At 38.5% G+C, this 26,249-nt stretch overlaps 2 protein-coding genes across 5 annotated transcripts in view; one reads left to right on the top strand and one right to left on the bottom strand.

The window, feature by feature from the left end:
- The first annotated feature begins 6,217 nt into the window (after positions 1 to 6,217).
- On the top strand, positions 6,218 to 25,368 carry TRMT61B (tRNA methyltransferase 61B). Its single transcript, XM_049095347.1, has 9 exons — positions 6,218 to 6,224; positions 9,311 to 10,584; positions 14,824 to 14,926; positions 22,052 to 22,155; positions 22,669 to 22,707; positions 23,122 to 23,213; positions 23,861 to 24,087; positions 24,781 to 24,858; positions 24,942 to 25,368. Exons 1-9 carry the CDS (start codon positions 6,218 to 6,220, stop codon positions 24,983 to 24,985), a joined length of 1,968 nt encoding a protein of 655 aa, XP_048951304.1. The 3' UTR covers positions 24,986 to 25,368.
- The window catches only part of SPDYA (speedy/RINGO cell cycle regulator family member A), a 34,671-nt gene continuing 33,095 nt past the window's right edge, over positions 24,674 to 26,249 (bottom strand). For all 4 annotated transcript variants that reach the window (XM_025454293.2, XM_025454294.3, XM_025454295.3 and 1 more), the window contains exon 7: positions 24,674 to 25,337. In XM_025454293.2, the coding sequence (XP_025310078.1) occupies positions 25,249 to 25,337 (89 nt within the window). In that variant the 3' untranslated portion in view covers positions 24,674 to 25,248. The remainder of the gene's footprint in view (positions 25,338 to 26,249) is intronic.

The following is a 26,249-nucleotide window of genomic DNA, read 5'->3' as shown; positions in this document are numbered from 1 at the left end:
CTGCCTCTCTCTGTGTGTCTCTCATTAATAAATGAATAAAATCTTTGAAAAAAAGAAAGAAAAGGATTTAGGAACCAAGACTTGATCAGAGCCATGTCAAATATTGCAAGATGAAGACTGAGAATGAACCAGATTTGGCAAGATGAGATCGTTGATTTAAAAGCATTTGAGGGATGCCTAACTGGCTCAGAAGGTGGAGCATGCAACTCTTGATCTCAGGATTATAGGTTTAAGCCCCATGTTGGATGTGGAGATTAATTACAAATAAAATCTTTTATAAAAAGAAAACACAAAAAAGCAAAACAAAAGCAGTTAGGGCGGGGGATTTACTTTAGAGAGGGGAAGAGAAAAAGAGATATGAGAAAGAGTAGAAAAGCGATTTTCAGAAAAGTTTTCAAGGGTTTTTGTTATAAAGGAACATATATGAGCCTGTATGAAGAAAAGTCTGAGCTATATAGATCAGTTAGTCATAAATATACAAATAAAAATAAAATCTTATTGTGCACTCACTGTATTTCCAGTACTGTTGTCAGTGCTTTATGTGCATTAATACATTTAGTCCTCACAACGGCCCTAGGATGTAGAAACTTTGAGTATCTCCATTTTTCAGATAACAAAACTGGAGTGTGGAGCTGAGCAGTGGAGGAGGAGCTGGATTTCTGACCTAAGTCATCTCTGCATATGAACAACTTGACCCAATGAGACTACATAGAGTTCACATAGATGACCCTTCAATACCCAAAACATCATTCCTTAACCTCCTCCCTTTCAATGATCTTGGCCTCTATACTACACCAGCCACTTCCTCCCATGGTCATGGCTTATTACAACAGCTGCTCCACCTTCATAATCTCGATTTTCACACACCATTCTCTAACCACTGACTTCTATCTTTCCAGCTTGCTCTCACTAAATTCCAAACTTTAGGCAATCTTATCCCACTTGACTGTCAAGCCACTGATCCTACAATGTTTTCACATGCCCTCACCCCTCCTCCTAGATGACTGCTATTCCCTTTTAATTTATCTTAAACTCAGGCAGCCCGGGTGGCTCAGCGGTTTAGTGCCGCCTTCAGCCCAGGGCCTGATCCTGGGGACCTGGGATCGAGTCCCACGTTGGCTCCCTGAGTGGAGCCTGCTTCTTTCTCTGCCTCTCTCTCTCTATCTCTCATGAATAGATAAATAAAATATTAAAAAAATAATAATTTATCTTGAACTCTATCATTACAACTCTCAAATCCCTTGCCTCTTTCCCACATCATCATCCCTTCCATGGTTAAACTTCAAGCCTGGTAAAATCTAACTTTCTGCCCAAAAGCAGCTGAAAGTAACAAGAGAAAAGTCACAGCCGCCTGTTCTGACTCTTACCCACCTTAAATTTATGGTCACAAACTTCACATGGGAAGTCAATGCTACCAAGTTATCAATTGTTCCTAGTATATTCATACTTTCACTCTCCAACACACTAATTTATATCTTTCTTCTCCTCCCACTTCAAATCTACCCCTCCTTTTTTGCTCTCAGTGAATGACTTTGATACCTATTTATTCAGAAAATAGAAGTAATCCCAAGAGAACTTCCACAAGCTCCCAGTACACAAACTCTAATCAACCTGTCCTCCATCACTCCTGGAACTACAGGTGAAAAGGCCACCCAGAAAAGGCCACCCCTCCACATAAGTTCTAGATTACATTATTCCAAAAAGTCTTTCCTCTCTCTACTGGCATCAATTTTACTTCTCAGCTTAATCCCTCTCATCAACACATAAATATACTGTTCTTTCTTCCTAAAACATAAAATTCCCTTTACCTTACTTCCTCCTACAGTCCCAGTCCCAGTATTTTCTTTCCTTAAAACAAAACAAAACAAAACAAAACAAAACAAAAACAGAAAAACAGGCTGTGGGACTCCTGGGTGGCTCAGTGGTTGAGTGTCTGCCTTTGGCTCAGGGTGTGATCCTGGAGTCCTGGGATCGAATCCCACATCTGGCTCCCTGCATGGAGCCTGCTTCTCCCTCTGTCTATGTCTCTGCCTCTCTCTGTGTCTCTCATGAATAAATAAATAAAATCTTTAAAAAAAAAGAGGTAGTTTAATTTTCTTAATCTCTCTCCTCTAATTTATCTCCTCCAATGGAACCTTCGTCCCAACCTACTACTACACCAAAATTCTCAGCAAGGCCACCAGTAACCTCCACATTGCTAAATATGTGTCCATCCTAAGTCTGCATCTCCTGTGACTTGTCATTAGCACACTTGTATTCCATGACATCATACTTCCCTGGCTTCTCTCTTACTTCTCTGGCTCCCCTTCTCAGTCTCCTCTCCTGGATCTTTCTTATCTCTCACTTTCTAACACCAGGGTTCTTGGGACACTTCTTTACCTGGGCATGTGACATTCCAGAATAAAAACTACAAAAAAAAAAAAAAAAACAAACTACATTTTCCATCTTTCTTTGCAAACTGTGAGGCCATGAGACTACTAGCCAGCACAAAAATATCCTTAAAGTGACAGGGTGTACTACTCTTCATTGCTTTTTTCTTAATTCCTAGAACTCAAATGTGATGGCCAAAAGTTAGAGCATCCACGATGGACTCTGAGGAGAAAATAATATGCTAAGAATAGCAGATAGAAGGATCTAGAGACACAAGCATGATGTATGACCTGGACCAACTTCTTGACCCTCTTTTACACAAAAGAAAATAAACTTCTCTTCTGTTTAAAACTACAGTATTTTAGGTTATGTTACATGCAGCTGAACCAGATTGTGCTCATTCTTTTATAACCTTTGCCCCAGTTGGTGATACTCTCAGCCATCCAGTTAGCCATTGGAGAAAGCCAGAAACCAGCCCTGCTTATTAGCCAATCCCACATCTTATTTCTGCCCAAACACATATGCACATTTGATCAATCATTAGATCCTATTTTATCTCTTATATAATTCTCTATTCAATTTCCTCACCTCCATCCAATTCTACCACTCTGTCTTTATCGGAGAGCCTTATCTCTCTCACTGGAGATAAGTGTCACCACTGTTTATATTGGACTCTCTTTCTCCATGCTTGCCCCGTAGTATGATCCTTGCAAATTATTAATCTGACCATTCCACTTCTCTACTTAAAACCCTTCACATGGGGCACCTGGGTGACACAGTTGTTTAAGTGTATGACTCCCGGTTTTGGCTCAGGTCCTGATCTCAGGGTTCTGAGATCAAGCCCCTAGTTGGGCTCCATGCTCAGCAGGCAGTCTGCTTAAGACTCTTTCTCCCTCTGCTCCTCCCCGTGTGCGCTCTCTCTCTCAAATAAATAAATGAATAAATCTTAAAAAAAAAAAAAAAACCACAAGCACAAGCTTTCTGGCACCTACAGAAGAGACTCTATGCTGCTCAATATATTTGGATTACAAAACAATCTGTAATCTGGTCCCTGTCAGCCTCCGCAACAACACTAATTAAAGCCTCATCTGCTTCTGGTTTCTTGTCCTTGTCATCCTTGTTATGGGTCCTGCTCTTTTGCTCTGCCTTTAATTTAAGCTCATCCAGTTCTCTCTCTGCCCCAATGCTAGCTCTTCATCAAACCTACTAACAATTCAACTGTTAACTAATTCTTTTTATCATAAAGTGATAGATCCTACAATCTCTAATCCTTAACAAAATATTTCAAAATCATGTATATATATATATATATATATATATATATATATATATATATACAAAAGATTAAAATCAAATGGGATTTCTTCCAGGAATACAAGGTTGGTTTAACATTAAAAAATAAAAAATTATAATATACCATGTTAACAGGATAAAGGATCAAAAATACATGATATTCTTGAAAGATAAAGAAAAAGATTTTAACAAAATCCAACACGCATTCATAATTTAAAAAAAAAAAACACAAATTTTGGGGGCACCTGAGTGGCTCAGATCATGATCTCAAGGTCCTGAGCTCAAGCTCCGTATCAGGCTCCAGACTCAGCAGGGCGTATCTTGAGATTCTTCCTCCCCTTGCTCTCCCTCCCTCTCTGTTCCTCTCCTCAGTTGCTCTCTTTCAAATAAATTCATGAGAGACACGGAGAAAGAGAGGCAGAGACACAGGTAGAGGGAGAAGCAGGCTCCATGCAGGAAGCCCGATGTGGGACTCGATCCTGGGACTCTGGGATCACACCCCGAGCCAAAGGCAGATGCTCAACCGCTGAGTCACCCAGGTGTCCCAAATCTTTTAATAAATAAATAAATAAGTATATTTTTAACAATGTAGGGACTTCGTTAAGAGAATATCCTCAACCTGATAAAGAGAATCTACAAAAAGCTCACATCTCACTTCATACTTAATGGCGAAAGATTGATGCCTTCCTCCTAAGACTTAAATGCTGTCCACTCTCATCAATTCTATTTAATATTTTACTGAAGTTCTAGCTAGTGCAATAAAGTAAACAATAATAATAATAATAATAATAATAGCATCCAAATTGGAGAGAAAGGAGTAAAAGTATTTTTATTCACAGATGACTTATAGAAAATTTCAAGGAACTCACACAAAAAAATCTAAAACTAACAAATTACCAACATCTCAAGATACAAGATAAACATTCAAAACCAATGGTATTTCTGCATTCTATTGGTGGACAATCAAAATTAAATTGAGAATGATTCCATTTTCAATAGCACCAGAAAGAATAAAATAATTGGGAAAAAATTAACAAAAGTTCGAGACTTGTTTTCTAAAAAGTTTAAAATATTGCTGAGAGAACTCAAAGGAGAAGTAAATAAATGAAAAGACATTGAGTGTTCATTAATTGATGAAGTTAATATTTTCAAGACAGCAATGCTACTCAATTTGTTCTGTAAATTCAATATAAATCATATCAGAATCTTAGCAGAACTTTTTGTAGAAATTGATTCTTAAATTAATCCTTATGCTAAGTGAAACAATCATCTAAAAGAAAAACAAGTTGATATACTCATACTACCTGATTTCAAAACTAACAATGAAGCAACAGTATCAAGACAGTGTAAGAACTTTTAAGATGTACTTTCCTAGCAACTTTCAAATATGCAACACAATATTATTAACTATTGTCAGCATGTTGTACATTACATCCTCAGGACTTACTTATTTTATTTTATTTATTTATTTTTTATTTATTTGTGATAGTCACAGAGAGAGAGAGAGAGGCAGAGACATAGGCAGAGGGAGAAGCAGGCTCCATGCACTGGGAGCCCGACGTGGGATTCGATCCCGGGTCTCCAGGATCGCGCCCTGGGCCAAAGGCAGGCGCCAAACCACTGCGCCACCCAGGGATCCCAAGGACTTACTTATTTTATAACTAGAGGTTTGTGCCTTTTCACATCCTTCAGTTGATTCCTCCAATTTCTAATACACAACAGTAAATCCTGGAGGAGTTCTACAGAATCCAGATTCAAGTTCAGTAGCAACTGGGGAAACAAATGAAAAGGCAAGAGAAAAGCAGTTATATTCTCAGATTTGGTTACTTTATCTTTCACTGAAATTCTAAAACCATTATGAACTCGGGCATCTGGGTGGCTCAGTCGTTAATGTCTGTCTGGCTTCAGTTCATTCAGGTCATGATCCTGGGATTGAGTCCCAAGTCAGGTTCCCTGCTGAGCAGGGGAGTCTGCTTCTTCCTCTCTGCCCCTGCTCATGCTCTCTTTCTTGCTCATCCCCTCTCTCAAATAAATAAAGAAAAAAAATTAAAAAATTAAAAATTATGAACGTCAACAGTTCTATTAAATTAATTAATTAATTAATTAATTAATTAATTTTTTATTGGAGTTCAATTTGCCAACATATAGCATAACACCCAGTGCTCATCCCACCAAGTTCTATTAAATTCTAAATACCTAGGGCGCCTGGGTAGCTCAGTGGGCTAAGGATCTATCTGCCTTCAGCTCAGGTCATGATCTCAGGGTCCTGGAATTGGAGCATTGGGTTTTCTCTCTCTGCTCCTTCCCCTGCTTGTGTGTGTTCTCTCACTCTCTCAAGTAAATAATATCTTCAAAAAAAATAAAATAAATTCTAAATACATGTAAAGATACACAATAAAATACACAACTATTAAATATATTTGAACTGTACTTGCACGCTGAATTATTCAGTAGAGGCACCTACATATCAGGACTGCTGGTTTTCTCATTTCCTGCTTTCTTCATTCATTTATTCAACAAATATATTTTGAGGATATATATGGTTCCAGGCACTATGACAAGTACTGGAATTATAATGATGAATTAAATACAGTCCTCTCTACAATTTTATCCTACTTGGGAATTGGTAAATAAACAACGATTTCATGTAATCTGACATGCACCGTCGGGGGTTGGTCTAAAAACAGGATATGTCAGGAGCACAAAGGAGAGGCATTTCTCTCATTTTCACCATTCTGGCAAAGCTGATACCTGAAGGATGAGGGGAAAGTATACAAAACAGTAGAAAGAAACACACACACACACACACACACTCACACACACGCACAAATAGGTAAAGGACAACATTTGTGGAATTAGAACTAGTGATCTACTTTTACTGGAGATTTTTAGATGGCAGCCATCAGCCATAGTACTTCTTGATAGCTATTTGGACTTTAAAGTAATTGCTTGACTAAATGCTACTAGAAGACAGTGTCTTTCTGGCCTTATAACAAATGTGACAAGTTGATGATGTCTCATATCCTCAGGTAATAGTTTCAGAGTGTAGGCTGACAGTTTCATAGGGGAGACAGAAGGAAAAGGAAAAGTATAACCAAAAATAAAAAGGCACACATAGTGACTTTTTTTTTTAGCTTAAATGCTTTGAAAGATCATGAATAAGGAATAATTATATTTTTCAACACATATTAATGTATTTCATTAGATGTGTATATAACAAAATATTTATAACCCCATGTCTTATTCAGAAATAAAATGGGATGCCATTTACTCCTTACAGTTTATCTTAGAAATCAAAGATATGTAAATTTATTTCCCATATTATCAATATATCTTCTCTTCGAGTCCTACTCCTTCTTAAATAACAGCCAAAAATCATTTAATCGTTTTTTTTTCTTTTTTTTTCATTTAATCGTTTTTAAGAGATAACAAATTAGGAATGCTAAATTTTAAAACCATTAGTAGGGCCTAGGAATCAGAAAGTTCCAACATGGGACGCCTGGGTGGCTCAGCAGTTGAGCATCTGGCTCAGGGTGTGATCCTGGATTCCTGGGATCGAGTCCCCCATGGGGCTCCTTGCATGGAGCCTGCTTTTCCTCCCTCTGCTATATTCTTGCCTCTCTTCCTGTGTCTCTCAAATAAATAAATAAAATCTTTAAAAGAAACCCCAACTCTGGCCCTTATTTGACAGTAATAATAAAAATGTTGGTCATAAAAACTTTCTTAAAAAAACAAATCGAGGGACGCCTGAGTGGCTCAGTGGTGGAGCGCCTGCCTTCGGCTCAGGTCTTGATCCCAGGGTCCTGGATCGAGTCCTGCATTGGGCTCCCTGCAGGGAAACTGCTTCTCTCTCTACTTGTGTCTTAACTTCTCTCTGGGCCTCTCGTGAATAAATAAAATCTTAAATAAAAATCAAAACCAGAAGTGAGACGTAAAGTCTGGGTGGAAGGAGAGCAGTTTGTTCACTTCTAGGCCTGAGAGAGAGAAATCCTGATAACGGAGTTTGTGGTGGCTGATGGTTTAGAAAGCACAGTTCAGAAAGCATTACTTTATGTCTTCAAAAGTAATAACAAGACTTATTTTTATCAAATTTAAACTAAGTTCATAGCCCTTTGAGCATATTTAGACTTTAAATTCAATTGTACTGTTGACTGGCCTTTGAGAAGGGGTGCTACAGTACAAAGAACATGGACTGCTGAACCAGACTGACCTAGGTCAGAAACCCTGCCATGCCACTTGTCAACTACCAGATGGTGCCAAAATCATTTACTCTCCCCGTGTCAGTTTTCTTATGCATAAAGCAGGAATACTTATTTCTAACACAGGGGTGTCGTAAACTTAAGTGAAGTAAATATCTAATGTGCTTGGTATTGTCAAACCCTCAATAAACTTTTGCCAAGTGAACTAATATTAAACATGTTTGTGATATTTAACGTCGGCTCTTTTGTAGTCCAAAGTCCTTTTTTCTGGTTTCGTTTTTAGAATGAAAGAAATGTATTTCTATTTAATTCTTTTGGGGTGGGGTGCCAAAACCTAGAGTAAATTATTTAAAAAAATATTATTTATTTGAGGGGGGTGGAGAAGGATTGCAGGGAGAGGAGCAGAGGGAGAGGGAGAAGGAGAAGGGGAGATCTATGTGGGCTCCATCCCAGGACCCTGAGATCATGACCAGGGCAGAAACCAAGAGGCATATGCTCAACCAACTGAGCCACCCAGGTGCTCCTAGAATAAAAGATTTTTTTAAGCAATCCAATAAAAAAAGAATCAGGGGTCCCCTGGGTGGCTCAGTCATTGAGCGTCTGCCTTCCTCTGATCCCTGCTTAGGTCCTGATCCCTGCTTAGCTGGGAGTCTGCTTCTCCCTCTCTGTCTCTGCCCCTCCTCCTGTTCGTGCTCTCTCTCTCAAATAAAATAAATAAAAATCCTTAATAATAAAAAAAAAAATCAGAAAATACAGGCAATGTATTTTTTTTTCCCTTCTTACACAACAAATTTATTTTTTCGCAGTTCTGGAGCATGTAAGTCCAACATCAAGCTGCCGGCAGGTTTGGTTTCTTCCGAGGCCACTCTGCTTGGCTTGTAGCTGGACATCTGCAGGTCCTCCCGGCGTGCCTGTGTTCTAATCGCCTTTCCTCCTAAGCACGCTCCTCACAGTGAATTTAGTCCCACGCTAATGACTTCATTTTAACTTAGTTATCTCTTTAACCCTATCCCCAACGGACGTACTGGGAATTGGGACTTCAAGGCATGAATCTTGAGGGGATTAAATTCAGCCCCTCCCTTTGCCCTGCAACCGTTTTAGCAAGGGCCGTGGCTCCCCACCCCCCCACCCCCGCCTTCAAGATGATTCTATTTAGTTTTAGGGGGTAGTAGATTAACCGTTACGTTTTATTTTAAATATCTTATTTATTTATTTATTCATGAGAGAGAGAGAGAGAGAGAGAGAGAGAGAGAGGAGCAGAAGCAGGCTCCCTGCAGGGAGCCCGACGTGGGACTCGATCCCCGGTCCCCAGGATCAGGCCCTGGGCTGCAGGCGGCGCCACCCCGCTGCGCCACCCGGGCTGCCCCAACCGCTGTTTTAACTGACTCAGAAACGACCGTGCTACGCAAGCCCCCCACGAGCCCTGTCACTCCCCGGGGCCCGTGCAGCCGGGCAGAGGCTTGCCAGGGCGGGCAGGGGAGGACTGCGCGGTCAGCGGGCAAGGGACGCGGGCTGCGGGCGGCCTGCGCACACGGCGAGGCTCAGGCGCATCCCGTGGCCTTCTCACCCGCGCATCTCGGGGGTGGCCACGTGCCGCTCGCGTTCCCGAGGAGCCGCGGGCCGGCCGGGGCCCGGAGCTGCAGTTTGTTCCGCGCTCGGGCCGGCCTTGCCCCTCCCGCGCCTCCCGTCCCCGGGCCGAGGCGGGTGGATCTGTCGGCGGCCGCTGGCTTCTCTGCCCACATTCCGAGGAGAAAACGTGCCGGTGCCGGGGAGAGGGGCTCGCTCTCGGGGTCCCGAGCGGCACCCCGCAGCCCCCGAGCCCCGAGCCCCCCGCGCGCACTGCCCCGCCCCTCCGCGCACGCGCACGCGCCGCTGCCGAGCTCCTCCGGCGGAAAAGCCTGCGGGTGCCCGAGGCGGCTGCGTCAGCGCGTCCCGCGGGGAGGGGGCCTCGCCGGGCTCACGTCACTCGTGTGCGACGTCGCGGGCGCCGCACACCATGCTGTCCGCCGGGCGGCGAGGTCCGGCCTTCCTGCGGCTGCGGCACCTCCGGAGGTGGCTGGGGCGCGGGGCTCCTCCGGCCCTGCGCGGCCTTGGGCAAGAGCCCCTGGAGACAGCGCGGGCGCTGTGCGGCGAACCCTCGGCTGCGCACGAGCCGGACGGGGAGGGACGGCGCGGACCGCCACGGAGGAAGGCTCCCGGCATAGAGTCGCCTCCGAGTCTCGGTCCGCGCGCGCCAGGCCCCGGGATCGGATGTCTCTCCTCCGGGGAAAGCCTCGGGCTGCCGACGCCGCAGGAGGAGCCACCCTCCCGGGAGCGCGAGGACTCGAGCGGGGGCCCAGGCCAGCCCGGCCCCGCCCCCCGGGGGCCCCGGGGGCCCTTGCCGCCCTCTCCGCCCTCTCCGGCCCAGGCCGTGCCCCAGGTGGAAGGGCTCCCGGGCCCCTCTCCCTGCTCCGCAGCTTGCAGAGAGGGGCCCTTTCGCGTCGGGGAGCTCATCTTGGCGGAGACTGGGAAGCGGGAAACACAGTTTAGGAAATTATTTAGGCTGAGTAACGCCGGACACTTAAATAGTAGCTGGGGAGCGGTCCCGTTCAGCGAGATCGTGGGGCGGCTTCCCGGCCAGAGGCTGAGGAGCTCCTCTGGTAAGCACTTCACGCTGAGGAGGCCGGCTTTGGAGGACTACGTATTGCTGATGAAAAGAGGCCCGGCCATAACGTACCCTAAGGTAATGCTACCTTACCTTAGGGAACTAGCTACGGACTGGCTCCGGAGCGGAACTGCAGTCTGAAGCGCATCTCAGAACGTTTAAGGTTCTTACTGCCCTCAGACTTAAAAAACAAACACAGTGCATGGGAGTTTTTACGTATTTTGTGATTGCTGATTTTAGGAGGAAAGAGCCACCTCTCATTTTTAGTTTGGGAGCGTAGATTCTTTCATCTGTAAAGTGAAGACACTGTTGACCTGCTGCATAGAGTTATGTGGAGCAACTAGGCACGTGAGTGCTCCTGTTTGTTCCCCATGACCCTTAAGTTTGCAAATTCAGGACTGGAGGATGTTCAACTCTTTTGGTACCGTTATGGAGATATTATCATCATCGTTTAATAATAAGGCATGTTGGGATCCCTGGGTGGCGCAGCGGTTTGGCGCCTGCCTTTGGCCCAGGGCGCGGTCCTGGAGACCCGGGATCGAATCCCACGTCGGGCTCCCGGTGCATGGAGCCTGCTTCTCCCTCTGCCTGTGTCTCTGCCTCTCTCTCTCTCACTGTGTGCCTATCATAAAAAAAAAAAAAAAAAAAAAAAAAAGTTTAAAAAAATATTTAAAAAAAAAAAATAATAAGGCATGTTGCTAGGGGTATATCTTGTCAATGATAGATATGTTACTGTGCTTTAATCTTTAGGGGAAAAATAGAGTTTTGTATTAAAACAGCTAACAACAACAAAAAAAAGCTAACATTAAACACGAAGCATAAGAGAATTCTTTATAATAAATTAACTGCCTAGTTCTTGTTACTACTTTATACTAATTGTCCATTGCTACTGGTTTATTTCACTTCTTAATCATAGTCAAGGTCCTTGAGTAGAGTGTTCCTTTGTAATTGTAACGACTCCTTCTATCCCCGGATGAGGAGTCGTTCATCATTTATTCAGCTAATAACTGCCTATCCTCTATATTCAGGGAAGGTATGGTGATGAGCCACAGTCCTCACTCTTTTTTTTTTTTTTTTTTAAGATTTTATTTATTTATTCATGAGAGACAGAGAGAGAGAGGCAGAGACACAGGCAGAGGGAGAAGCAGGCTCCGTGCAGGGAGCCCGATGTGGGACTCCATCCCAGGTCTCCAGGATCACGCCCTGGGCTGAAGGCGGCACTAAACCACTGAGCCACCGGGGCTGCCCCCATTCCTCACTCTCTACCTAGATGTTACACCCTAGAGAGGATGACAACACACAAGTAAATGAAAGAATAATTTCAGGTAGTGCTAAGTGCCAGGAAGACAAATAGATTCATAAAGACAAATAGGTTAACAACAACATGCTGGGTGACCTGGGGGAGAATACTTTGTCAGATGGTTAGAGAAGGTGTCATACTACCTTTCATACTGTCATACTACCTTTCATACAAAACCTAATTAAGGAAAAGCCAGCCATGCAAAGATCCAGGAGCCCAGTATTGTCGCACAGGGAAGAGTAGTGCAGATATTTTCCTATTAGGGCCTGAGTGAGGTGAGGGAGAGAGTGGTATGAGATGTGGTTATTCCATGTGCCTTGGGGCCTTGGAATGTTCTAAGTGGGAATCCAATTTATATTTTACGAGGTCCACCTAGGAACCAAGAAAACCTTTTTGGAGACATTAGACCAATGGGGTATCATAAACTCTTGACGGAAACTTTATCTTTTCTGACTGTTCAGTCTAGCCACAAAAAAAATTTTTTTTTTGTAATTTCATCTTGCTTCCCCACATCTTTTTCCTCCCACTAGACAAAACTGTAAGAGAATAGTTATATTTTATAAAGTTATAAAGATAAATCTTTAGTGCACTTTCTGCCTTTCCATTTGTCACAGATAAAAGTCCTAGTGCTCCATCTTAAGGAGGAATTTAAATACTGGATATGCTAACTGTTCATTTCTTTTTTCATTTCCCAAATGGTGGCTGCAGGAAATTTGACTTCAACCTTTACAACTTTGAAGTGCTTTTTAAGGTACCTCAATTGATTTGAAAGCTGGTCTCCGTGTTAGAATTACATAGTTTGTCTTAACAGTAAAAGTGGGTCTGTGGGATAATTTTATTTTATTTGTTTTTTTGTGGGAGTGATTTTAAATAAACTTCCTAACAGTTACTTGTGAAGAGTTGATATTTCACATTGGTCAGTATCAAGCACTTTTAGGTTTGGAGTAGAAATATAAAATGGAAAACACTCCCCCAATTTTTATTTTTTAGTTTTTTAAAAGGTTTTATTTATTTTAAGAGAGAGAGAGCAGGGGGCAGAGGACTCTGTGCTGAGTGTGGAGCCTGACTTGGGGCTTGATCTCATGGCTTGATCTCACGATCCTGAGATCATGCCCTGGGCTGAAACCAAGAGTCAGATGCTTAACCAACAGCCACTCAGGTGCTCCCACTCTCCAATTTTTAAATTAATCTTTTCTGCTGATGTCCATGATTGTAGCACTTAGAGAAGAACAACTGGGGAGTAGAAATTGTTGCAATTTAATGAACCCTAAAGTGCAGCCCACTTATCGAAACTTAGGGTGAGGATTAGATTTATATTAGTGTATTAATCTGGAAAGAGATTGGAATTCATGTTGAGAAAAAAATGTAAGTTTAAAAGGGTTGTTCTTTCATGAGATTCTAAAATGTGCAGAAAACTCAATAGTAGAATGATAGTCATAACTTTGGAGGACTCTCCCCATAGCTTTAAATCCCTTTTGGGAAGAGGCAGGGAAATGAATTAAGTGCTAATGTCCCACTCAAGTTTTGAACTGAAATTGCTAGGATGTATATAGTGAAATCCAATCTAGAAAACTCATCCCCTTGAGACCATCTAACATAAATGGCAGGAAGCAAAAGCTAAAGCATGCTAAAGTTTTTTATTTCGTGGTAGTAAGATTCTTTATCTTATGTGAATAATTCAAGAAAATAGAACTGCCTTCTGCAGGACATTTCAGTGATATGACTACTGAAGCTGCTTCCACTTCTGTATGAAGTTGTACTCCTCCCTGCTCTACCCTCAGGTGCCTGGCATGTAGGAGAGTATGTATGTGTGCAAGACTCAGTATTTGTGAATGAAACTTTTGGACTAATACAGCTTAAAAGTTGTGTGTCTGTGCATCATCCGGTCCAAGCCTTAGTCCTGCATTTCAGAAATACATTTTGGTTTCTAATTAGACAACTGTACCTGTTAAAATTCTTGTGCAATGAAACTTATATTTAATATAGAAGTTTCCGTGACTTGAAAGGGTTCTAGAAACCCTCCTCTTGAAGAATTTTCACAACAGCTTTTCCCAAAGAAGGAAAAGCTAGTAAAAACTTCCTAGATGTGCTGCTTATTTCTTAGCAGCTTTGAAAGGTTGGTTGCGGAGTGTTGAAATAAATCCTAATGTTAAAAATTCTCTGTATCACATCGTGGTCTTTTTGCGTTCGACATCTGTTCTTCTTCTGACTTGCCCACTTAATTCCTGGCTTTGTGACTTTGGGGAAATTACTTAACCTCTTTGATTTGTCTATATAATGGGAGTGATGATACTTTTCTTATATTATTATCCTGATTAAACAAGACTATGAAAGCAATTTGCATATTTAACCCTGGCACATACATGATAAAGTTTCAATAAATAGCCCTTATTACTATCATCCATGATATTCCTGTTAACAATTCTTTAATTATAGCATTTGTGAGATAGGTCCTCCTATATATTACTGGTATCCTAATCCTAAATAAGAAGTTCGTTTCCTTTCATGCAGAGATTATGTAATAACTTCCTAACTGGTCTTCCACTGGCCTCTAATTTTTCTCTTCTCTAGTATATCCTGCATTTCCCTGTCAGATTAATCTTCATAAAATGCCATTTATTACCTTTGTGACATGCTCCAGTTACTGACCAGGTCAAGTTCAAATGCTTTAGCCTGGCATTCAGTTTTCTCCTTTTCTCTTCTTCTGAGATGGGCAGACTGTGCTTATTGTACCTCTTTTAACACTGTTCAGGCCTTCTGCTGATATCTCTATTCTCTGAACTATTGCCACTTATTGTCTATAATTTTGGTATTTTGCTGTAGTGCTGCTTTGCTAATTGATTCTTGAATCTCTTATTTCACCAAGTAAAAGATCAACTCTTGGTAGGGCAGGCCAGATTTTAATCCTTTTTTTTTCACTCGTTTCTTCTCCGACTCCAATGTAGTGTTTGATAAGAGTCTGTACTTAGTACATATTTATTGGTCACTGAGTCACTCATACTCTCTTTCAATTATAGGATGTGAGTATGATACTGTTGATGATGGATATCCACCCAGGTGATACTGTTTTGGAAGCTGGCTCAGGCTCTGGTGGAATGAGCTTATTTTTATCCAAAGCAGGTAAGAGATTGGGAGAAATGAGCTGAATTTAGATGGGCAAAGAAAACACTCATAACAACAGAAAGTTAAGTGGATAAAGATGTTTTAGAAAATATTTACATAACTTTGTAATAGCATTCTCCTTGAAATCAAATGCAAGCAACTATTTATCCACCTTGTACGTTTATTCTAGTCATTCTCTCTATTCATCTCCATTTTCGGTGCTTTCTCTTGCTCCCTCCAGGTTTTTTAAAGCTGCTTCTTCTTCTTCTTTTTTTTTTTTTAAGCTAAACTTATTTGGACCTAACACAGCTATAGTTCACAGATCATAAGTATTTAGAACTCAGAGAATTTTTAACATAGTGACCATACTCAAGTAGTTATCACCCAGATCAAGACAGGGAATATTGTTGCTTTACAGAAACCTCCTCATTCTCCTTAGTCATAATCCTCCCCAAAGATAACCACTATTTTGCCTTTTATCATCATTGATTAGTTTTGCCTGCTTTGAGCATTGTATAAAAGGAACATACAGTATGTACTCTTTTGAATGTGGCTCCTTTCATTCAAAAATCTGTTTGTGAGAGTCAGCTATTGCATATAACAGTAGTTCTTTCATTTTAGTGGCTGTGTAGTTACTCCATTTTGTAAACAAATCACAGCTTATCCATTCTGTTAATGGGCATTTGAGTTGAATATTATAACAGTGCTGCTCTGAACATTCTTATATTTGTTTTTTGGTGCATATGTGTGCATATTTTTGTTAATAATAATTCCAGATGAATATTCAGTATGAGAGAAATAGAAGGTAGAGGGTGGTCAGCTGCTGGGAAAGAATCATATACTATTAAGGGCAAAGAATGATAGTTGGTGTTTATAAATAATCATAATATAGAACTATTAAAGCTAGATCATATAGAGTCTTCCTTTCTTTAAGAAAGTCTCAAAATTGTCAGTTGGTAAAAGTCTTGCTTGATTGAGGGTAGCACCTAACCAAAAATCAAGAGATGAACAGTAAACATAAATATCTGTTCATGTTCCCATCACTTGATTTCTGGTTACTTTTAATTTATTATTGCTCTCTTCCTTTGCCTACTTAATTCCTGTATGTGTTAAGGTTGCTTTGGCTGCTCTGGCTGCCTGTGAAATTGTCCTTCCTCAGCTAATGATAGACTGCTGAATAGTGACTGCACTCTCTTTGGGTACATTTTTTTTCTTTTTGGATCATATTGTTCTTTATTAGTGCATTATTTCTTAAATAATCAGCTTTGCTAGAGCTGTTGTATGTGTATATGGGTAGATTTTATAAAGAATACAAATAGAAGTATACCGAACTGAACTTAAACCTTTTGTTCTTTCACCTAATGCCATCACATACAAACATAATCCAGTTTATGCTAGGTCAGAAATTCATTCTGGCCTCCTCAAATCTTTTTTTTTTTTTTTTTCTTTTCTGTACATAGTTAAAGGCAGTCATTTCTTCACAATCAATGACTGAATCCTAAATACATTTAAGAGTGAATTTATAAAAATTTGTGTGAGCAGAGGAGTGCCCATATTTCTAATATCTGTAGTATCAGTGGTGTCATGGCATGAATAGTCCCAAACTATGAGTGATCAAGAAATTATTGCTATTTACCTTTGGGATGGATTTTTTTTCTCCATAATTTTCTTTTCCAATTATTTAGCTTATGCTATTGTTAACATTAATTTCTCTGCCTTGAGAACATGGTGAATTGCAGCTGGAGTTATATTTCAAAAGACATCCTAGAATTTAAACTTTTCATGAGTAAATAATAGATTTATTGATCTAGAACAGCTCCCAAATGATATCAAATCACCTCAAATAGAGGTGGCTGGAGAATTAATTGCCTTTAACTAAAATGCAAGTAGTCTTTTTTTTTTTTTCTTTTTTTAAAGATTTTATTTATTTATTCATGAGAGACACACAGAGAGAGAAGCAGAGACACAGGCAGAGGGAGAAGCAGGCTCCACACAGGGAGCCTGACATGGGACTCGATCCCAGGTCTCCGGGATCATGCCCTGGGCTGAAGGTGGCACTAAACCACTGAGCCATCAGGGCTGCCCTGTAAGTAGTCTTCTGTAGAAACTGCACTATTACTATGCTAAACAGTTTTTCTTTAGGCATATACAAAAATGCAAATATCTTTTAAATATATGAAATGACTAACTTCATCTGTAACAAAAGAAATGTAAATTACAACTAAATGATAAACTATTTTCAGTTTTTAGATTGACAGAGATAAAAAGTTTGAAAACTCTTTGTTGGAGAAAGTATGGAGAAATAGGTGCTTTACTACCTTGTTGGTAGAGTGTAAATTGGTATTATTCTTTGGGAGGAGAATTTGGTAATAATTTTCAAAATAAAAAATTCACATACCTCTTGAACTGGTAATTTCATTTTATTTTTTTTTTTTTTTTTTTTTTTTTTTTTTAATTTATTTTTTTATTGGTGTTCAATTTACTAACATACAGAATAACACCCAGTGCCCGTCACCCATTCACTCCCACCCCCCGCCCTCCTCCCCTTCTACCACCCCTAGTTCGTTTCCCAGAGTTAGCAGTCTTTATGTTCTGTCTCCCTTTCTGATATTTCCCACACATTTCTTCTCCCTTCCCTTATTTTCCCTTTCACTATTATTTATATTCCCCAAATGAATGAGAACATATAATGTTTGTCCTTCTCTGACTGACTTACTTCACTCAGCATAATACCCTCCAGGGTAATTTCATTTTAAAGACTTTGTCTTTTCATTGATAAAAAGGTTTAGGCAACATAATTTTCATTGCAATATTGTTTAAGACTAAAAACAAGCTAAATGTTCATCCGTAGGTGACTGGTTAAATAAACTATGACATAGCCATACAATGGAACATAATAGTTTTTTTTTTTTTTAATTTTTATTTATTTATGATAGTAACAGAGGGAGAGAGAGAGGCAGAGACACAGGCAGAGGGAGAAGCAGGCTCCATGCACCGAGAGCCTGACATGGGATTCGATCCGGGGTCTCCAGGATCGCGCCCTGGGCCAAAGGCAGGCGCCAAACCGCAGCGCCACCCAGGGATCCCACATAATAGCTCTTAAAAAGAACATAGTAGATCATTAATCACTGAAGTAACATTAGTAAGTATAAGGAAAGTGTATGGGATAGTATATATAACACATGTATGTTTTAAAGTATGTTAAAAATAGGGAGAGACACTTTGCACACTTATATAGGCACCAACTATCTTGTGAAGGGTAAATAACTGGTGATATGGTTGCCTCTGAAGAGGAAGATTGATTAAGGATCTGGGATGGGATAGTTTTGTAACCCTGAAGTATTTGAATTATTTTTTCACATCAGTGTAATACCTTTGTATTATAGTTTTTTACATTCTTTTACTTTTGTGAAATGAATCAATAAAATATCATAAATTCTTTTAATTAAGTTGGAGCACAAGGACGAGTCATAAGCTTTGAAATACGAAAAGACCACCATGAATTGGCTAAGAAGAATTATAAAAATTGGTGTGATTCATGGAAAATGAGTCATGTAGAAGAGTGGCCAGACAATGTGAATTTTATTCATAAGGATATTTCAGGAGCAACTGAAGATGTAAAATCTTTAATATTTGATGCGGTAAGTTTTCTAAAGTGGGTCCTATGGTATTATCTAATACTGACTACATAGAAAACAAGGATTGCACTTCTTTTGTATGGAAAAGGCTCTTCCTTCATTATTTGCCCTGTTTCTATTTGTAGAAGTAGGGAGGAATATTTTCCTTTAATATTATGGTAGAATTTAGAGCAGAGAGACATACTGAATCAGGTGCCAAAGCTGTTACTAAGTCTGGAGTAATGACCAGATAGTAAGAGGAATAGTTGAACATCATGAACCTCACCATTTCTAGGATAAAGGAATAATAATTTAGGAGCAGCATTGGGAGCATATTGATTGATCCCAGAGCCTGACCTCACGTTGTGAGATTTGGGGGAATAAATGGCCCTCATTTGTGAGGGAACCAGGCCACAGGCATCTTAAGACAGTTAACATGAAGATGTCGATGAGTGTTCATTTAAAATATTGAGGTTAGAGGCATTTACTATGAACATAGCTTCAGAAAGTGGAGTAGATGGATTTGTGAGGTGCAGGAATGGTGAAAGATTGAGCTGGGGAGAAGCAGCAGAGAAATATGAAGATAAAAGGATAGATGATGAAGGGATATTTTAGGCTGTGACCAATGATGGTAGAGATGTGGGACATGGAGGTATTAGTTGGCTTCAGAGTTTCAGAATTCTAGTGTAAGTTACCTTATCCTTGATGATTTCATTATCATTTCATAGCTTGGCACCAGAGACTGAGGTCTAGGTTGTCTTTGCTTTTTTTAATTGGCTGTTTGGAAAGTTGAATTACTTTAGGACATTTATGAGGGAAACTAGTTGAAAAATGAAGAAAGAGGAGACTTTTTTAAAATCAGGACTGGTTCCCATCTCTAATATTAAAGTCTGTAGTTTTGGTGACACAGATTCCTGGACACAAAGACCACAGTTCTTTTTCCTTATCCTTGTTTGGCTTGCATATTACAGCTCAGTAAGGGCCAGAAGAAAAGAAATTTTTCTACATAGGCCATCCATAAGACTGTTAGAATGTTACAGATCCCTGAGAGGTTAATTGATCATCTGAAATTTGCTTGATGATCATGAAGGACAAAAGAGGATTTTAATGATATTGTTGGAGCTTTGTAGAAACCTGCTGAATCATCCCTGATCTAAAAGAAAGAATGTGGGCAGCCCCTGGGGGGGGGGGGGGGGGGTGCCTCAGCAGTTTAGCGCCACCTTCAGCCCAGGGCGTGATCCTGGAGACCCAGGATTGAGTCCTGTGTTGGGCTCCCTTGTATGGAGCCTGCTTCTCCCTCTGCCTGTGTGTCTGCCTCTCTCTCTCTCTGTGTGTGTCTCGTGAATAAATAAATAAAATCTTTAAAACAATTAAAAGAATGTTCCTTACTAGATTTATTTGGGTGAACTCTCTTGAGTAATAGTGCCAAATAGTTACACATGGTTCTCAGTATGAGAAAACATAGGAGGATCCATACCCCTGCAATCCAAAATGATGGTGAACATAAAAGGTATTAAACCACAAAGGAGAACAAAAGGAGAAAAAAATGGCTAATAAAATATTTTTAACAAATTTTTAAAAGCCTAACCATCAGAAGATGAATGGACACGTGGAATACTAAAAATAGTATTATTTAACATAGTGAAATAAATGTACTGTATTTATATCAGTAAATCTCAAAGACATGGTGCTTAGTGGAAAAAAGCATTATAAAAGAGTATGTATGGAATGGCCATATATATCTAAAATTTAAAACTATGCAAAACAGTACCATGGTACTGTTTATAGCTATAGACATATGTCATAAAAGTATAAATTATTTGGGAACATTACCAACTTCAGGACAGTGATTATCTGAGGAGAGAAAGGGAGAGGGGAAGAGGGAACTAAGTTTTGTGGTCCATTCAGCCTGGTTCCCATAATAGCCAAGAAGATCTTGGATAAGTTACTTAAACTTTCTGTGCCCAGGCCCCTCACATATTAAACAGGAATGATGATAATATTTCATAGAGGTGTTGAGGATTAAATAAGATATTTCATATAAAGTGCATAGAACAGTACCTGGTATATAGTAAGCATTAAAGAAATATTAGCTATGATTTTCATCATTATTTCCTTCCTTCTCTCTACCTGTTTAAATTCTGTTTTCTCTTTAAAGTTTAGATCAAAGGTCATGATCTCTTTCATGAAATGTACCCTACTCATCTACCTGCTGGATTATCATCTATCTCTGAATTATTGAACTACTGTTTCTAATTCAATAAACATTTATTAAAGACCTGCCATGTGCCATGTACTATGCTAAGACGAAAGTGAATTTATACATTTAGCATTCTAGAAGATAGACACGTAAACAATTACTGGAAAGACTCAGAAGCATGGAACACCATGGCTGTAGAAATTGGGTATCATGAGATGAAGCTGTAAATGCAGTCTTAATCGTCTAGATAATGAAGGATATTTGTATGTATATTAAGCTAGGGCATAGAGACATTCATTATCTTACAGATAATGGGAACTGTTGATGAGTTCCTAAGTAGAGGAGCAGAATGTTTTAGATTCCTGTTTTAGATTCTTAGCAGATTCCTATTTTAAAGTAATTTTTTTTTAATTCCACTATCGTTAACATACCACAATTCATTTCAGGTATACAATGTAGTGATTCAGCAATTCCAAATGTTACTCAGTACTCCTCAAGATAAGTATATTCTTCCATTTTAGAGTAATTCTGGTGGAAGAATGAGGCTGAGTCTATGTAGAAAGCTATTGTAATGTTACAACAGGTTACAACAGGTTACAATGTTACAACAATGAGGTTCTGATCTAAGGCATTAACAGCCCGATGAATTTGAGAAATGCCAAATAGATAAGGTTTCTGGGGCTGGATAATTTTCCAGACAGAAACATCAAAACCCCAATGATTCTCAAAAGAGAATTTGAGGTAAAGAAAATGATGACCCCAACAAGTGAGGTTTGAGTGACTGGATGAACGGAAATGTTGAGAATATTCAAGAGGATTGGCAGGTTTCTTGGTTTTCTGATTTGTGGTCCTTATCAATAACATAGGCAAACTCTGTAGTTACAGCCAAAGAAGCCCATTTATGTTTATCATGTTAACCCTTTGATTCAGTCATTGAGATCTTTCCTTGAGATCTGATAAACATTTTAAACTCCTGTCCAAACCTGAATTCTTGATTATTTCTGCTAAGCCTGCCCCTCCCATAGTCTTTACCATTTCCCTCATTCTTTCAGTGGCTTAGGCTAAAAACACTGGATTCATCCTGACTCCTCTTTCTCTTTATCCTACAACCAATCCTAATTCTAATTGGTTCTACCTTTTCAAAATATATACTTATCACATCCAGTGCTATTTGCTATACCAGGTCACCATCATCCTTCCTCGCCTTCTCTCAGTCTTTTCTTTGTTTACATCTAAAAATTAAGTCAGAATGTACTTAATGCCACTGAATTGTACACTCAGAATTCATCTCTTATTACAATTTTCCCCCTTTTGTCTCCACTGCAGCGACAGTGGCCTTCTCAGACTCACCAAGTATCCTACAACCTCAGAGTATTTGTATTTGCTGTTCTGTCCATCTGGAGTATACTTCCCCCCTAAATTTCCACAGGGTAAGCTTAATCATCATCTTCAGGTCTTTTCACTGACTACCCTATGTATAATAAAATAGCACTTCCTTCCATTAGTTTCTATCCCTCATATTCTGTTTTATAATTCTATACTTGATGTCACTTATCCTCCAGTGACTTACATACTTCTTGGATTTTTGTTTAATGGTTGTCCCTTCATTAGAATATATGTTCCCTTGAAACAAAATGGAATGAAAGCTCCTGTTACATCCTTACTACTTAGCAAAATGCTTGGCACATGGAAGGTGCTCAGTAAATATTTGGTGAATGGATTAATAATTAATGATTACCCATTAATACTATTTTTAAAAACATAATGGAATAATTTCTAATTTAGTAATATGTTGATGTGCCAACTACTCTTAGCTTTTCAGAGTTATCCATCAATAAAAGCAACTTTATTTTCTATTTTGGGCATATTTGTTTTTGTTTTAAATGAATTAAAAAAATTTCACATACTCATTGTATTCATTTGACATCTTTGTGAATACACAGCCTGTATTCTGCAATTGGATGAAGAATAAAGAACTAAAGGTCAGGATTCTTGCATTTTAGAATCTCTCAAATTAATAACTTTCCTTTTGAACATAAAAATACATATTTGAAAAAATTTGAATTTCTGTTGCCAAAAGCTGAACTCTATCATTAAAATTTTATATATATGTATGCATTTGTGTATATTAGATGTAGCTGTAGAAAGATTCCTGTAGTGTTGATATTGCCAAGTGCACGACAAACCATTATGATTTTCCTGTAGTCAAGTACTGTGACATTTTGTATAATAATAAATACATCTTTTTGAGAGAGCAAAATGATGGTTAATAGTATTAGAGTTTAAAAATGAGAACTTTAACTGGGTAATTGCTTTCTAAAAGTTTTATAATAGTAAGAAAGAAGACCTGTGCTTTGTTTAAACAAAACTCTGCCTGATTTGCTTCCCCCTGACAGGTAGTTTTGGACATGTTGAATCCTCAAGTTGCTTTGCCTGTTTTATACCCAAATCTTAAACAGGGCGGTGTGTGTGCTGTATATCTAGCAAAGTGAGTAATGTGGCTATTTTTCTTTGTAATGTGATTTTAAACATACTTTTATTTTGACTTAAGGACTTGGCTACAGTGTTCATTTTATAATCGAATTAGGTGTATATGTCAATTTGTAAAACTTAAGAACCAATATATATCACAACAAATTTATATTGCTGTTTAAACCACTCTTTACCTGAATGATAAGATGGACGTTTCTTCTGACAGTTTAGAAGAAAAGTTTTAAAAGTATAATTTGAACAGTAATGTAAAATCTGCATTTTTTTACTTAGTATTCTATGAAATTGCATATTATGTGCTCGAACTTGCATGTGTATTTTCCCCCCTTGGTTTAACTATAGCATTTAAATTTGGGTTAAGAGGGCAGCCCTGGTGGCTCAGCAGTTTAGCATTGCCTTCAGCCCAGGGTGTGATCCTGGAGACCCGGGATCGAGTCCCACGTTGGGCTCCTGGCATGGAGCCTGTTTCTCCCTCTGCCTGTGTCTCTGCCTCTCTCTCTCTCTCTCTGTGTATCTCATGAATAAATAAATAAAATCTTTAAATAAATAAATAAATAAATTTGGGTTGAGAGGTATAGTGAACTTAAGTATCAAGTTATTATTTTAGTAGAAATTTAGAGTACTTTTTTTCACTTTTTCTAAAAGCATCACACAGGTTATTGAACTGTTAGATGGAATTCGCATCTGTGAACTTGCTCTCTCATGTGAAAAGATAAGTGAAGTCATTGTCAGAGATTGGTTGGTTTGCCTTGCAAAACAGAAAAATGGAATTTTAGCTCAAAAAGTAGAACCTAAAATCAACACAGATTTACAATTACATTCTCAAAAGAAAATTAGAATTGAAGGTGAGATGTTTCAAGAGGATGACCATGGTGAGTTTCAATTTTATTTCATATGTGTTTGCAATAATAAATGGAGAATAGCTTCGTGAGTGTATTGAACAATAATTATAAAACTATTTCTCAGGGATTTGTTCTCTTAGAGATATTGAAATATGGTATTTCTTCTGTGAAATTAAAATCTCTAAAGGACAGAATAATGACTTTTTTTGCCTTTTATGTAAAAGTTTGATACCTTTGAAGAATTGAGCTTTGTATGATATTCATATTTTGCTTGTATCAAAGCAGTTGGCTTATGCAATACTTTAAATATATTACAGGATATTTTAAATTTAGGTCAGTGATTATTACTGAAGGGAAAGAATTTAATAGGACTTGATATGCAAATAGCTAATATTCTAAAAAGCAACTGGAATTCCTCAGAGAACTAAATTTAGGTCCTTGTTGTATGTACTCATTATTTAGGATATGAACAAGTTTTCAAATATCCATTAATTGATGATATATGGGCTTATCCATTTAGTTATAAAACCATATATGTTTATCATTTAATCCTTGACAAATTGTTTCTGTAAGATAACTGGCAGAGTAGTTTCAAAACAAATGCTGAAAAAATGAGTTCTGAGAGAAAACCATAAAAGGGCAGTAATTTGTATTTTAACAGTTTTGTCAACAAAATATAAAATATTTTATGTAGCTTATAATATATATTTTGTTCTACAACAGAAGAATCGCATTCTGATTTTCCATATGGATCATCTCCTTATATTGCTAGACCTATACACTGGCAAACTGGTCATACAGGTGAGTGATGTTTTCAGGCCATAGTAAGTGATGTTTTTTTCTGGTTATTGTAATAACTTTACCTTTTTCTTTCCTTAAATTAGCTTTTCTTGTCAAGCTGAGGAAGTTTAAACCACAACCTGAGTAGTACCTCAGATGACAGCAACTGATTGGAAGATGAAAAAATATCAAAACAGAACTTTATATTGTGAATCACTACTTCCATAGATTGGAATTGTTAGCTTTTACTATGATTTGTATAACTTTTACGTATAATTTTGAAAAATAATAAAAGCTAAAGTAAGATGTGTAACATTTCAAAACTGTTTAAATGTCTCATTTTGACACTTGTCTTGTAGTTATTTTGACATGTTGTAGTTAATGATTCCAAATTGGTTTAGTTGAGCCATCTCACTCTTCACTTCCTGTAAACCACTCCATAGATTTGTCTTTCTTCATAAAATTAGTTTTCTTTTCTTTGTTTGATTGATGGTCATTGGCTACCAAAATAAAAAATGATTTTAAGACAAATTTTATATATCTGTTTATTTTAAGTACATATTTTAATGGCTTGTATGTATTTTAAGAAGTAAAGTAATCTAGATTATAGTAAATAATACGAAGAAAACTGATAATGATATAACCATCTTAAAAATTACAACAAAAGGTGTAATTCTTGAATCTCTTTTATCCTTCTCAAAATCATTTTAACTAATTTGAAAGAATATCAGAATTAGAGGTTTATTCATAGGCACCAATTACTTAGCATCTACCCTACATTGTTTTAAGAACTTATTATAATGTTTTTTCATTTAATATGTATACCTCATGTTTAAGGTTATCCATATTTTACAGATAAACAAAAACTTAAGAGTAGTTATTGTTTAAATAGATGTTTTATAGGTTTTAAAGGGTTATACCTGGGAGAATAAATGCTGCTATTCCTGAGTTTCTCTCTTAGGCTAGAGCTATTTAAAATAATATATATATTCTAAATAACACTTTACATATTTTTCAGTATGTGGAAACTTTTAACATAAAATCTCTGCTTTTTTATACTATCATCTAAAAAGAAAGTCTAATTAGACATTGAGTCATAACACAAATAGAAAACTAAAATTGTTATGAATGCTCCAAAGAAGGACAGAGTACTATAATCCAGGGTTTTACTTTGGTTAAGTAATTACCTATGCAAGTGACAATTGAGCTGTGATCTGAGTGCTAAGTAGAAGTTGATTATATGAGGGAAAATGAGAACAAAAAAGGCCAGTGATGCTGGGGTTGAGTGAAAGACTGGAAAAATAGGTAGGGGTCAGGCCATGCAGGACCTTATAGACCTCTTAAGGAGTTTGTCTATCCTAAGTAAAATAGGGTCTCACTAAAGGATTTAGTGAAGTGAGGGGTAACATGTC

The sequence above is a fragment of the Canis lupus genome, chromosome 17, assembly GCF_003254725.2.
Source record: "Canis lupus dingo isolate Sandy chromosome 17, ASM325472v2, whole genome shotgun sequence".
NCBI lineage: Eukaryota > Metazoa > Chordata > Mammalia > Carnivora > Canidae > Canis > Canis lupus.
The sequence above is the reverse complement of the archived record's forward strand: the minus strand, read 5'-3'. Positions and strand labels throughout refer to the sequence as shown.

Coding starts and splice junctions, on each gene's coding strand:
- TRMT61B (XM_049095347.1), top strand. Junction 23,214..23,860: donor TGTGCTGTATATCTAGCAAA/GTGAGTAATGTG, acceptor TTTTTCTAAAAG/CATCACACAGGTTATTGAAC. Junction 24,859..24,941: donor CTGGCAAACTGGTCATACAG/GTGAGTGATGTT, acceptor TCCTTAAATTAG/CTTTTCTTGTCAAGCTGAGG.